Here is a 14,790-nt window from a genome sequence, read left to right as displayed (position 1 = left end):
TAGCAAATGAAATAGTAAGAACCTTTACTGCAGCCTCGCGGACTGCTGGATGCGAGCTGAGAGCATCTCCAACCGCGCCCCCAACAAGCCTCCTCAGGCGATTTTTTCGGCGCCGGCATAAAAAAACGGCCCAGTCGCGCCCCCAGGACGACGAAAAGCGCTGGTTCGGCCCTTTTTTCCGCCCGGCGGCCGTAGGCCGAACCCGGCGCGCTGGGGGCGTTTGGGGGCTCCGGCGCAAGGGAAAAGCGTGGCTGGCCCACGCCGTCAGGTGAAAAGTCAAGATTTTCTTCCCCGACTCGCCTTCCACCCCCCGCGCTCTCGGCCGCCACTAGGTATATCCCGGCGCCGCCCCGCCGCCCTTCACCGGTAGATAGCCATTCCCCGCCGGAAAAATAGCAGATGTTCGCCGCGGCAGCCCCTCCGACACCAGCTGGGCGTTTCCGGCCACGGAGGGGCAGTTTAGCGGCGGGTGCACGCCCACCGCGCGCAAGGTGTTCGGCGATTTGCCTGCTTCGGCGATGGACACGGATGACGAGGAAGTGCTCGCCGCGCTGTTGGAGGAGGAAGCCGAGGCCGACGTCCAGGAAGAAGAGCATCTCATGGTATTGAACTATGAGTTTTTATTTGTTGAACTATATAATTTGTATTGAACTATTTGTTGTTGAACTATTTTGTTGAAGTATTTGAATTTTCTGTGATAAAAATATATTTATGTTATAATTGAACGTCGAGCCACGGCGAACCACGCCGAATATGGGCCTATTCTCGTCCATATGGGCCTTTTTCGCCGAAATGGGGCTTCAAAAGTGGGCCAAAATCGGCAACCGGAGGCGAGCTGGGGGCGACGACCGCGCCGAACGAATCACCGGCTCGCCCCCGGAACGATTTTTATGCGTCCTTGGGGGCCAACGGCTGAAGATGCTCTGAGGCACGTGTAGTCGTTCCCGGAGAAGAGGATCAGTTCCCGGTTCGCCTCGTCTTCTTCTTGGCTGCTCACCTCCCCATCTAACCAGAACAAACGTATGTACGTGCGTAACCCGTTCATTTAGTATGGCTACAAGCAAGCAAAAAATGTGGCATGCATTTTCCTGCACGGCTGAGAGGCAGAGGTATATGGGCACTGACTTGCGGCGAGCCATTGTCGGATGGAGGTGCGGTCGACCTGGATCTCGACGGTGGCGCGGTCCCAGGGCCCCGGTCCGGTGAATCTGGTTTCGGAGGGCGCCGGCGGCGGCGCGAGGGCGATGAGGCGCGTGTTGAACAGCAGTCTCCTAGCGGCCAGGCTCGCGAGCGCGCCGTCCACGAGGGTGTCCCATTGCGCCATTTCGTTTCGTCCCGTCGCTCAGCACGGACGGCGGCGATGTGGCGTGGATGAGAGGACATGCAGGAGGAGACGGACAGGGCTGTATTTGTAGCGTGTATGGTATGGTACAGTGCGCTAGCTGACACTTTAGACAGCGTGGAAATGCATGCATACATGCATGCAGCGTTGGATTGGATCCGAATGGGCGACGGGAGCGCTCTCGCATTTCTCTGGTTCGGATATCTGCTGAATCATCGACGGGCCTATCAATTCGATTATTGCACTTGGATTTGCTTGTAAATGGAAGGGGCTGTCTAACCCACATTCGTGTGTTTTGTGGACAAGCACAAACCGGTTGTTGGCGGCAGCTAAAACACCCGAATTTTGCTGGCCCCTCACAGATTCGGGCTTTGCCATGCATGTTTGGATGTACGCACCATTTGCACGTTGTCATGCATATATGTTTGGATGCATACACTATTAGCAACACCGGATTTTTTTCATGAATGTTCGCATGTTAAGGTGCTTTTCTCTACAAATGATTGCATGTTGAGAGAAATAGATTAGTGAAGCATTCCTCCAATTCCAAATAAGTCCCCACAAGACAGATAAGAAGCCACAATTTTGTACCTTCTTATTATTAAGCTAGCGAAAGACTTAAGCTCCCTAATTGCTGACCGCTCTTCGTTTGGCGCCGCCGCTTCCTCCGTCACCACCCGAGCCGGATTAGTTTCCTTGTTGCGGCTCGTCCGCTTTGTCTTTTTTTTCTTCTGTTTTTTGGGTTTGTTGAGCTGTGCCCTCAGCAAAACCCTTTTGTACTATCTGTCGTGCTGCTACTGTGTGTGTGACCTTGTTGTTCCTTGTGGCTGTGGTGGTTTGTTTTATTTATAAAGCAGGGCGAAAGCCTTTTTCGGTAAGCTCCCTAATGAGGTCTCCAATTTTAAATTTGGGCCCCCTGATTTCGATCGGGTGAACAATTTCTTAGTGAGCACTCTCATTCAGTTCTTTTAATTCACAATGCTTCCTAATTTTTAAGCTCTTCCATGTTGATTGGGGTACAAAATTTTGGATTTGGTTCACATTTTGACCGGTCGGCTTTCTTCAAATCAATTGGCAACATAAAAACATATCGATCCCGTGCACCTTCCCACCATCTAGAAAGAAAGCTTATGTGATACTGTAGCACTAATATAGTACATGTAGTCACCGACGCAGAAAACTTTTCCACATAAATATGAATTCATTAGCAGATAACACATAATCACACCACGGAAAGCTCACCAATACACCGCATTATAAATAAAGAGAAAACACACTCCATCATCTCCCCACTCGCCAAACCAAATATTTCTTCAGTTCCAAATATAAGGTGTATTAGTTTTTTGAAAAGACAATTTTCTTTTACTTTGACCAAGTCCAGGGCCAAAAACATAGACGTTCACAATACTAAAATAAATAAAATATAAAAAATCATTTCAGGATGAATCTAATGATATCGATTTGATATTATGGATACTAATGTATTTCCTTACAAATTTGATCAAACTTAAAGAGGTTTGACTTTTCAAAAAACTAATACACCGTATATTTTGAAATAGATGGAGTAAAAAAATTATGAAAACCCAACAACACGACCGGCGCAGCAAAGCGCGCCCAACCCTTCTAGTAAATCATGAATGTTCACATGGAAGGTTTTATCTATATCATTCCACATTTGTCTAGCAACAATGTATACATATTCATTCTCAGAAAAAAGCACACAAAGTGATTTGTCTATTCCTCTCTTTCTCAACATGTCATGACTTTGTTCTAGAGAAAAGCCATAGAAAACCTGAATTCTGGGGGGTACTTTGATATGTCAAACGCCAGGAAGATATATTGGTTGTACACCCTTAACATTAACAATTTCATATAGTGATCTAGAGGAGTAAACCCCTTTTCAGATTATTTTTTGGGTTGGTTTCTTTATTTTGGAAATATATTTTTGGAGCGGCTGGCCGACTGGGGCTGGAAGAATCCCCGAGAAAGGCCGTCTGTTTGGGCTCGGCTTCCCCGGCCCAGAAGCTGGTGGAGCCGCTCTTTCTTTGTTGCGGAGGCAAACAGGGTGCGTGCGTAGCTCCACTCCGGGTCACGGCTTCCGCTTCGCCGCCTCCGCCGCTGGAAAGCAAATTTCTAGGGTTCCCTTCTCCTCTCACGGAAAGCAAAAAATCTGCCGGGGGGATCAGGAGCTTCTCCCCCGCCTCCTCCGGCGCCACCTCGCCAGCCTGATTTGGTAAGCCCGCTCTCGCACACCACGGCTGGATTTTACTCGCCTCCCTTGGATCTCGGCGCACGCCGTTGTCCCATTGTGTGTGCTCTGGTCTAGCGCGCAGATTATTCAGGTGCTTTGAGCAAGGGAATAGTGGGTTGATACGGATAACTTGATATGTAATGGGGACAGTGGCACTACTATGTTCTTGTCGAACCTGTGGCCTCCTATAGTCCAGATGTTTCAATGAAAATCCCTTTTGTCTGAATAAAAATGGGACACTGGTCAGCTGTAAGCCTGTAAAATGCTGGTTTCTTGTCTAAGGATGAAGAAATTGCTCAGTCAGACTATATATACATGTTTACGAGTTGCTCTCCCCATAAATAAGGAGATTTAGATTTAAGATGTGGTGTTTCAGTTGGTCATTGCAAGTAGCTAGTTCCGTGGAGCAACATTTGGAGTGGAAAATAACTCACAGTTGACAAATTAGACCGTGCTAAAGATTTCCAATAGAAGATGAATGCCATATCTCTTAAGCATATGCCTTTTTTGATGGTATATGCTTCATTTCATTTTGTGCAGAGTTCCTTTCTTGTATATAAGCTATGGTTTTAAATCTTAACAGAATGAGCAGCGCTCACGCCGTCCATTGTATTTTTTTTTTCTTGCTGTGATCATCTATGGCATTCTGGCAACTGATGTAATGATTATTTGTTTGCAGAGTAGTCCATGTCTTCAAGGGCAAGAGGACGTGCACGTCGTGGCCGGGGCCGGGGCCGTGGCAGGTGTTCTGTGGCAGAAAATGAAATGGATCAGCATGAAACATCTGCACCTTCTTCGCCGAGTACCACTTCTGATAGAGAGGACAATATTGGGTTCATTCCCGAACAAGTCCATGTTGCTTGTTATGCAGGACATGCAGAACCTTCATCCAGTACACTACTCAATCCTAAGATTAACCACCGTTCGGATGCAATTTTTGGCGACCAGGTTAATCTAATGACAATAAACTTTGTCATATTTCATAGTAGAACGAGATTTTTTTTTAATAGCACTGAATTCTATATTCTCTATTATTGCAGGCCCTGGAGCAGTTGAAGTTGCGTCACCACAAACCCTTGAAATTTCATGAGAGGTATCGTCCTTATTTGAGGGATGCTGGATTGCTTGGTCTCTCACAAATCTGCCAGAGAATGCCTCAATTGGACAAAGCCTTGATTACTGCTCTTGTTGAGCGTTGGAGGCCAGAGACCCACAGCTTTCACCTGGCTTCTGGGGAGATGACAGTTACACTTCAAGATGTTGCAATGTTGTTTGCTCTTCCTATTGACGGCCGCCCGGTTTGTTCTAGTACGGATCATGATTATGGGCAGATGGTCCTTGATTGTCTAGGTCATGATCCAAGAGGTCAATCAATGCCTGGAAAATCCTTCTTGCATTACAAATGGCTGAAGAAGCACTTCTATGAGTTACCAGAAGGGGCGGATGATCATACGGTACAGAGGCATGTTCGAGCATACATCCTGAGCCTTTTATGTGGAGTGCTCTTTCCAGACGGGACAGGAAGGATGAGTCTGATATATCTTCCATTGATTGCTGATCTTTCTCTTGTTGGAACATACAGCTGGGGCTCCGCAGCCCTCGCATTCCTCTACCGAGCTCTTTGTTCTGCTGCCTCCTCCCACAACATGAAGAACATAGGTGGTTCATTGCTTCTCTTGCAGCTTTGGAGTTGGGAGCACTCTCATGTTGGCAGGCCATTGGCTCGATCTTCCTTGGTCGTGGAGACAGACATCCCACAGGACTTGCCCCCAATTGGCTTCCGTTGGGTGGGTGCTCGCGCACAAAGTGAGAATGCTACCCGCTGTCTTAAGCAGTACAGGGATGAGCTAAATCTGCAGCGAGCAGATCAGTTGAAATGGGAACCATACATGCTCATTGAGTCCTCGAGCTTACCACCACTTTGTACAAAAGATGCTGACCTGTGGATTACTCAAGCACCATTAATAAATTTTCCTATTGTTGAGATGTATCTGCCTGAGCGAGTGATGCGGCAATTCGGGCTTCGTCAATGCATTCCACCACCTTTTCGACCTACCCTACAGACATTGCATCGTATTAGTCGACGTGGTAGAGAGCGTGAAAATTGGGAAGAGACGCATCATGAGTATATTCAGGAATGGGAAGCACGGCAACAGCGCATATTTCGGGAGGCTGAGCAGTATGATTTGTCATCTTATGACGAGTATCTGCAGTGGTACTCTGGAGCTACACGGCGGTATCTTGTGCCATCGACCGATGATGATGCTGAAGCAGGACTTTTATCCCCACCCGATGATTCCTCTGATCTTCAGTACAAAGCCAAGTCTCCTATGATCCGCAAAGCGGTAAACCTAGCTTATGCATCACATTTATATGATTAAATTCCACAGTTGACTGAACTAATGTTTATCTCTAGATATAATAATACGATTTGAATTGAAGCTTGTCCAAGTAGTTCACGCATACTGAATCAGTACTGAAGATGAATTCTTTCCTGTAGGTTGATAAGCTGCATGGTATGATGAAGAAGGCCAAAACAGCCATGGCATCCACAGCTGATACAGCCACACAAGCCTTAGTCTTTGAATTTCTGCATGGCTTTGAAGATGTCCTCAGTGATCTTGGTGAGATCAAGGAAAGGGGTGGCCCAGAGGCTCCACCTTTTGATTCAGCTACTGGCTCACATGGTGGCTCAGCTGCTGGCCATCACGAGCCTCTACTTTTGCTTGAAGCTGAACAGAACATTATATGTGACAATCAAGAGGGTGAATACCAGGAAGATGAGGACCTTCACACAGTGGAGCAGGCTACGTTGGGCCTCGAACCTATGGACGACGTAAACCGCTGTGTCGACAGTTTACTACTGGGAGTGAACGAAAACTGTGACTCAGCTTCATTAGCCATTGAGAACTGTGAGGCAGCAGACTTTGTTATTCTACAGCACACTGAGGATGTTGATCACGCTGACGAAATGGAACATGGTGCACAGGTGGTCGAACCTATGTCCACATGCGAGGAAAACAATGGTTTCGATGTTGCACCCTCTCCACAAGAGAGCGCCGATGTCAAACTGGAAGGTGATGATGTAGCAACGGCAGAACACGAGGACGCGGAGGAGGAAAACAACGGCGGTTGTAACGGTGCCTCTTCCTCACACCCATAGTTCATCTGCCTCGGAGTCAGGAGAGACATGATGCGATTCCAGCTTTGTGTCACATATCTAGGGGTTAGATTGTACTTGATGCCGCTTTTCGGAGTTTGCCGTGATTGACGTTTCATTTTTGCTGACATTATTCGGTTTGTTATGCAGCCTGATTCATGGCTGGGATAAATAGCTTGTTGATGTTGGCTATAAGTGATTCAATCCATTATTATTTGTTTAGCCGTGCAGGTTTTGTTACCGGTTTAATCCTTTAGCTGGCATATCTCTTTGCTAACAAATGTCTCAAGTCTGATTCTACTGGTACTATTTACACAGGCGAAATTGGAGATGGGTGTTGTAATTTACACCTTCCACGTCTGAATGTCAGCTTCAGGCGAAGATGTCTTTTTTTTATAGATTAGGAGAAGGCGAAGATGTCTAGGAGTAGAAAATGTGGTCCGCCAGCAGTTGGGCTTTCATACCGCGCACGCGAACGAGCCCAAGGGGAGACGGTCCGAGTCAGAGTCCAGTGCGATTGCCACACAGACACAATGTCCGGTCCGGGCGCTGACTGCCGCCAGCCTCGTTATTATTCCGCGGCGCTCCTCTCCGGACCCCGTCTCCGTCTTGGCGTCGCCACGCCACCGCCACCTCCACCGGCGGGGGTTGCAAGTCTCCAGCCCAGCCATGGATGGGATCATGAAGGTGCTCGATCACACCGTCCGGGAGATGTAAGGCCCTACTTTTGTGTTTTTCGTTTTGATTTGATTTGATGATCGTGCCCGCCGCTCTTTTCTTTTCCCCGTGTGCGCTGACCTCGGGCGCGATCCCCCGTTGCGCAGAAAGAGAGAGGTCAATCTCAAGGTGCTCAAGGTGCCAGAGATCGAGCAGAAGGTTTGATCGATTGTGTTTCATTCATTCGCCTGTGTAATTTGGCCTCGGGGAGGAAGAAATGTCCATGGTGTATTTGTGTTGTTTTACCAGCTGCCTGAAATTTTGTACCCGATAGGTTCTTGACGCGACCAGCGACGAGCCGTGGGGGCCTCACGGTTCAGACATGGCGGACATCGCACGGGCCACCAAGAATATGTCAGTGCAAAGAGCTCCAATTCCAATTCTCCTCACTTGATCTCTGTATTTAAATTGAAGTTATTGAGTTTTTGCACATTTTGATCGGGTCGTCGCTCTGCTCTGCTTTCAGCGGGGAATGCCAGATAGTCATGAAGGTGTTGTGGCAACGGCTGGGCAACACCGACGCGAATTGGCGTCACCTGTATAAGGTGATGAGCTCGAATTGGAATTTAGAACCGTGGCGACTCCACCGGTTGTCCGTTCTGGATTGTTCCTCACTGACAGGATGTTTGTTCCACCTGCACAGGCGCTGGCTGTGGCTGAGTATCTTCTGGCTAATGCCACTGAGCGCGCAGCCGAGGAAATTATCGACAACAGCTCACAGATTGCGGTATGTGCCGCTGTGGCTCGTTTTAGTGTACACTTCCTTGTGTATATACTATTATTTACCTCGCCCTGATGATGATTTTATTTGTGAAGAAACTCACGACATTCGAGTTTGTGGAGCCTGGTGGAAAAGATGTTGGGCTCAATGTGCGCAAGAAGGCAGAAGCTGTTCTGGTCATTGTGGATGACAGGGAAAAGCTTCAACAAGCCAGGGAGAAGGCTGCTTCTACGAGGGACAAGTACTGCATTGCATTCGCCGTCTGACTTGTCGTGCATGATGTAGACATAAACCCTTGCCTTTCCCTGTACATCTCAAATTTTGCAATTTGCATGGACCATATGTTTAGGTACTTGGGGGTGTCATCAACTGGCATGTCATCATACAAATCAAGCGCAGCATCATTTGGCAGTGGCAGCTACTCCTCTGGTAGTCGCTACGGGAGCACAGCTGGTTCAAGGGAAACCGCCTCGTTCAAGGACAAGGATAGACACACTGGGAGCAAGAACGATAATAAGCCAAGTTACAGCAGCACTAGACAAAGGTCAAAAGAAGCTACTAAGAGTGCAAATAGCTCTAAATTAGCAAAAGGAGGCTCCAAATCGCTGTCGAATCCACGTGCCGCACCTGGAGTTCCAAGTTCACAGAAAGGAAAGAATGAGGATGATGGCGACGAGTTCAATCCACGAGGATCTTCCACATCTGGTCATTATTTCTTCCTTACCATCTCTAAAGTTTGGTTATATTGTATGATTACCACGGTTTCCTTGTCGCTGTACCCGTTGTTATACACTTTGTTTAACATGGTATGCGCCTATTATGCTGGTATCACTTATCATTCTGCTTACCGGACTACCTAGCTAAGAGCCAAAGTTCTTATTTGAATTTTCTTTTGTTTGAACTACGCACCATAGTGCCGTCAGCTATTTCTTACTTAACTGTATCAAACATACTCACCATAGCACTGAGACTGGTTTTTCTACCATGCACGGGAGATACCGTGCATGGCATCATCATTAACTCAATTATGAGCACATGGGCTTCACCCTATCCCCTAATAAAGATTCTTTCTCTCTCCTCAATCCATCCATGGATTTTAAGCTGTCTCTTACATATTTGATTCATTATCTTCTTACATATTTGTGTTATGAGATCTTTTCAACAAGACTAACCATGTATATTATTTGAACATTTTTGAAACATGAATTTTATAACTTCATGAAACTACAAAAACTATGATTGTTAGATCTTTTTTTTGTGAATTTGCACAATTATTTTCCGTTGTTATTAATAAACTTACTAATGTGTGCAAGAAGAGAACATTCTTATATATCCACACGAAAACCATCATGTAATATTCTGTACATGCATGTTCCATTGTGTTTCGTAAACTCAAAATTCAAAACATATTAAATATTGAACTTGTTTCGAAGATATCATCGAAAGAAAGACATGCGTTCATACAGACTATTTACCCTGTATTTATTTTAAAGTATATGGTTGTTTAAAGTTTAGATTCAAAATAAAATCCACGTCACATACTAGTGTGTAGGAGAGAGAACTAGTAGGTGCAGCCTTGCTCCATAAAGTTGTCAGATGGATTTTAATATGAGAATGAATACATGGCATGAGTGAGTCTCTAACAAGATGGACGGTTTAGCCATGCACTGGATATCCCGTGCATGGTAGAATCACTTTTCTCCCATAGCACTTGCTTGATTATTTAGCCGAGACGCAAAGTTCTATGCATTTTCTTTTATTTGACATACTCACCATAGTGTTGTCCTCACTAACCTTCATTTTTGGAGTGCAGCTGGAACAGCTAATGTGAGCTCCAATAATTTGGATCTCTTTGGGCCAAGATTAATGCCAAACGCTGGCAGTGCTGCTGTGCCAGAAATTGATTTGTTTGCGTTTGCAGATTTCCAGTCAGCCAATGCCCCATTGGAGGCAGCAACGTCAAGTGGTTCTCACCCTCAGGTTTGTTTTCTTGACCTTCTTCAAAAATTATCCTGACCTAGCAATATCTTTGTAGCACAAATCGTTTTCCATCTCTTACAGTTGTTTGCAATAAGAATCCCACTTAAATATGATATATTAGTTTCACAAAAATGGTGATAGGACAATGCAGTGATTCTGAAGATTCATAATCCAAGTAGGCTATTGGACTGTATAATTGACACTCACACTTCATTTTTATGATAAACCATTTCTACGGGTTGGCCATTTTGCATACTTTCTAACTAATTATCTGCATTCAAATGTTATTGCAGGACAACATTGATCTATTTGCTGGCAGGCCATCCTTTGGTGGCTCAGCTACTGCAGACATGGAGTTCTCAGTACGTGGTACTCCCAAAAAACATCCGGAGCAAAAAAGTTCTTCCCCTGCACAGCCCTCTGCGTCTGCTTTTGATCCCTTCAACCCATCCTTTGCCGCAATATTCCCTTCGGACACAGAGTTCTCAGTGCGTGGCACCCCAAGCAAATCCTCACAAGGAAAGCTCCCCGCACCTGAAAATTCAAGTGACACAGCTTTCGACCCTTTGGCTGGAATTCCGGTGAAGAGTTTCAATGGATCAAACTCTTCTGGTGTATGGTCTTCAAGTAAAGGATCAGCTGTTACTGAACCAACACATGGTTCTCCTGGGGCCACCAAGAGTTCTGATTGCAGTCCTTCGGAGGAGTTGAATTTTGGTGCCTTTACGTCGCACGGGGGATCACGCACGGCAAGTGCCACCAAATCCATGAGAGTCACTCGCAAAGCAGAAGCAGGACTCCGCGCCGGCATCAAAACCAGCTGTGAAGAAAGAGACTTTTCGGGGCAAATCTAGCATTTGGGCTGACTCTTTGAGCCGTGGGTTGATTGATTTGAATTTAGCTGCCCGTAAGTATTCTCTTACTCTGCTAATGATGATTTATTTGTCCTTTTGACTTATCATACCCACGTGGCTGCCCATACCCCGAATATTTTTTTCGTCCCTGTTGCAAAATCATTAACAATGCCATAACATGAGTTATGGTTGCAATTAGTACATATAAAGAACATGAGTTGTAGACTTGTAGTTCCAGTTACCCACAAACCTTGGATCTTTTTTGCTTGTTGCAGAAAAGCAATGTAAGATAGTTCAAGACTGGCATCTTGCGCTAGATATTATTCCTGCATTTCTTGACAGTAGCTAAGTAGCTCATGATCGCTCTACTTTTGGTGATGTGCAGCAAAGATGGTTGATCCTTCAGATGCCGGGGTCGTTGGGCGGCTCAGCAACGGCTCTGAGGAGAAAGCCCCAGAAGCTGTTCCATGGTACATGGAGGCAGCAACAGGCACTCCTGAGTTTCCACGCTCCACGGGAGCAGGTGGTGAAAGCCGCATTTTCCAGCAGCAGCAGCAGCAGCACTTTGGGAACTTCAGGTGATCTTATTCAGGGTTGTATATTCTCGATTACCTTGAGTGGGCATGTCTCCCCATCCGTGGTTCCTGCGATATCTGATCTGTTCTTCTTATGCAATGATGAGTAGATGTATCGCAGAACACCTGTAATCTGCGTTATAGAGATGGGGCGCTGCTACAAATAAACCGGCTGATCCTAGAAAAGGATAAGCCGCCTCCGTAGCCATCCGATTGCACAAGAGTGCACCGTTGGATCCTTCAATTAATTACCTTTACTCTATACCGTATCACAAGAGTCCGACTCGCATGCGAGGAGAGGAACAGCGCCCGCGAACTTGCGGTGACCACGCTGCACGCCGGCCGCACTTGTAGCCTATGATCTCACGCATCAGCGAGGCTGTCTTGCAGCAAACACCGAAGAAGTCACCGCCGTCCCTTGCAGCACCGCTCCCAGCAGTTTCTGCCACCCATCGGTACAGAAGGCCAGCGACGCCCGCCTCCGGCAACCACCATGTGATGTGTTGCAGCAGTGAACAGTGCTCGCCGCCGGCCTCCCCCTGCATGCTGCGTTGCAGCACCAACAGGGCGGCGCCCGCCTCCGACCACCACCGCGTGCTGCGTTGCAGCAGTGAGCAGCGCTCACCGCCGGCCTCCCCCTGCATGTTGCGTTCAGCACCACAGCGAGCGGCGCCCGCTGGTGACGACCACCGCATGCTGCGTTGCAGCACCTCAGCGAGCGGCGCCCGCCGCCGCCGACCACCGCATGATGCTTCATTACAACTCTATTGTAGCACCAGCGCCACCCTCGACGACGCTCCATTGGAGCTCCAACGCGGCACCGCACGCCTCATGATGCTCCGTCGCAGCCACAACGATCCCCGACGCTGCTCCATTGCAGCTCGCATCGCTGGACACCCCCCGGTGATGCTCCGTCGCAACACCAAAGGCCACCGGTAGTGCTGCGATGCCGGACGCCGGTCTCTATGGCATCCGACTGCTTCAACGACCGCGGCGATGCTACGATACATGTTGCAATGGTCGCGGTGATGACGCGACCACATGCTTCGATCGCCTATGGTGTACTTCGACGGTCATGGCGATGCTGGGACGACATCCCGATTGCTTCGGCCATGTTGTGACGGGCGGGACATGGGCACGACGACATGCTCGAACACCCGTGGTGTGCTTCGATGACTGTGGTGATGCTACGAGGCATGCCACAACGGCATCCCGACTGCTTCGATGATGTTGCGGCGGCTGCGGCATTGGCACGATGACATATGCTTCGAACAATCATGGTGTGCTTCGACGACCATGGTGATGCCATGAGCCGTGCTTCGACGATTGTGGCGATGACGCGACGACATGCTTCTAACGCTCGTGTTGCGCTTCGACGTCCGCAAATGTTGCTTTGACGGCCAAGACGATGCTGCACCGGTGTGCTTCGAACAATCGTGCTGAGGTTGTGATGTCGTTCTTCGACAACCGCACGATGCTACTTTCAACTGCTTTGACGATGCCGCGATGACATGTTTCAAAACCCCGGTAGTCTTGCGATGATGGGCATGACTGCTTCGATGATGCTGTGATGGCCGCAGCGGGGCGGCAATGGCGGCTGACTGCTCTGATTATGTTGCGATGACATGCTAGCTAGTTTGGTTGGTTATGTGGTGATTGATGAGGCTGCCTAAGTACTGAACTTAGCCGTGCATGTAGTTAGTTAGCTGCATGTTGAGGTGGTTAGCTACATGAACATCACAGGCCTAGTCGTTAGGATCCTTCAAGCAATCAAGCTTATCTAGGAGTAGGATTAGATCATGGGTAAGTGCGTGTGTTAGTGGCACAAAACCAGGGCAGTTGAGAAAGAGAAATGGAGAGAGAAATACGAAGGCGAGGAGAGACGTGAGAGCTACAGGAGGAGCTGCACGCGGGAGGGCGGAGCCTTGGCCAGGGCGGAGAGCGCGCGCGTAGTGAGCGAGGCAAGACGCAAGAGGAGGATGCTGATACAGGGAGAAGAGAGATGGAGGTTACTGGATACGGGTAAGGGTAGCCGCATGATCCTGTGAGATCGGACGGCGTCGGACGCGGTTGATGCTGAGCCAAAATCATCCGGTTGAATACAAGTGTTTTCCTATAGAGATGCTACTATGATTTTGTATGCATTATAAACAGCAAATGTACTTTGTGCAGTGACTGGATAAACTAAAGTGATGGTCAGAATTGTTGACTGCGTAGAAATTGGTTTGTCATACTCGCCGTGGCCTGGGGGTTGCTGGAGGAGCTTCTCCAAAAGCGGGTGCGCCTTTCGTCTGATCCCTTCTCGTGAGCCGCCGGGCCTTTGCAACAAGTCTCATTGCCCTCAGTGCTTTGCAACACGAGCTTTGTTGCAACCCTGAACATCTTTTTATTTTATTTTGTATGATAGTCGTCCAATTCTGCTTGATGTACCTTTGCAACAAGCCTTGTGTTGCGCTCAGTGCTTCGCAACATTATCCTTGTTGCAGTGCCTGGAACTTTTTGTTTCTGTGCCTGATCTGCTCGTTGAACCTTTGCAACAACCTCGTGTTGCGTTCCGCACTTTACAACATGAGTCTTGTTGCAACCCTTGAACAACTTTTTTTTGCGCAACAGCCATTGGTAAGTCTTTGTAACAAGCGTCGTGTTGCGTTCGGCACTTTGCAACAGGAGTCTTGTTGCAATCCTCAAACAACATTTTTTCTGCGCGGCAGCCATTGGCAAGTCTTTGTAACAAGCCTCATGTTACGCTCAACGCTTCACAACATGAGCCTTGTTGCAAATCACGATGAGCCTCATCAACAAGCCTCATATTGTGCTCAACGCTTTGCAACATGGGCCTTGTTGCAAATTCCTCGGATGTTTCTTTCCTGTGGCCAATCTGCTTGCTGAGTCTTTGCAACATGCCTCTTGTTATATTCAGCGTTTTGCAACATGAGCCTTCTTGCAAATCCCCCTAACAATTTTTTTGGTGTTCGATCTGCTCGTCGATCCTTTGCAACAAGCCTCATCATTGCGCTCAACACTTTGCAACATGAGCCTTGTTGCGACCCCCAAACATTTTTTCGTGTGTGGTTTGCAATGTAGTTTGTGTTGTACTCGCGCGTCTTGCAACAAATGCCATCTTGCAGACGGTTCAATCAGGAGCACATGGTGTGGTGGATAGCGTTCAGTCGGACGGTTGACAGGAAGC

At 47.8% G+C, this 14,790-nt stretch overlaps 1 protein-coding gene and 2 pseudogenes across 1 annotated transcript; 2 read left to right on the top strand and 1 right to left on the bottom strand.

Moving 5' to 3' along the window:
• LOC109778666 (8-amino-7-oxononanoate synthase-like) overlaps positions 1 to 1,366 on the bottom strand; it is a 29,670-nt pseudogene extending 28,304 nt beyond the window's left edge.
• A 2,029-nt stretch (positions 1,367 to 3,395) lies between these two features.
• Positions 3,396 to 6,975, top strand: LOC109778673 (serine/threonine-protein phosphatase 7 long form homolog). The gene is made up of 4 exons (XM_020337230.3): positions 3,396 to 3,575; positions 4,273 to 4,541; positions 4,634 to 5,938; positions 6,094 to 6,975. The coding sequence occupies exons 2-4, from the start codon at positions 4,281 to 4,283 to the stop codon at positions 6,754 to 6,756; spliced, it is 2,229 nt and encodes a 742-aa protein (XP_020192819.1). The 5' UTR covers positions 3,396 to 3,575; positions 4,273 to 4,280; the 3' UTR covers positions 6,757 to 6,975.
• A 258-nt stretch (positions 6,976 to 7,233) lies between these two features.
• On the top strand, positions 7,234 to 11,768 carry LOC109778671 (clathrin interactor EPSIN 1-like; annotated as a pseudogene).
• Positions 11,769 to 14,790: the final 3,022 nt, after the last annotated feature.

The sequence above is a fragment of the Aegilops tauschii genome, chromosome 3 (genome assembly GCF_002575655.3).
Source record: "Aegilops tauschii subsp. strangulata cultivar AL8/78 chromosome 3, Aet v6.0, whole genome shotgun sequence".
NCBI lineage: Eukaryota > Viridiplantae > Streptophyta > Magnoliopsida > Poales > Poaceae > Aegilops > Aegilops tauschii.
Note: the sequence above shows the minus strand (reverse complement) of the source record. Positions and strands in the feature narration are given on the sequence as shown.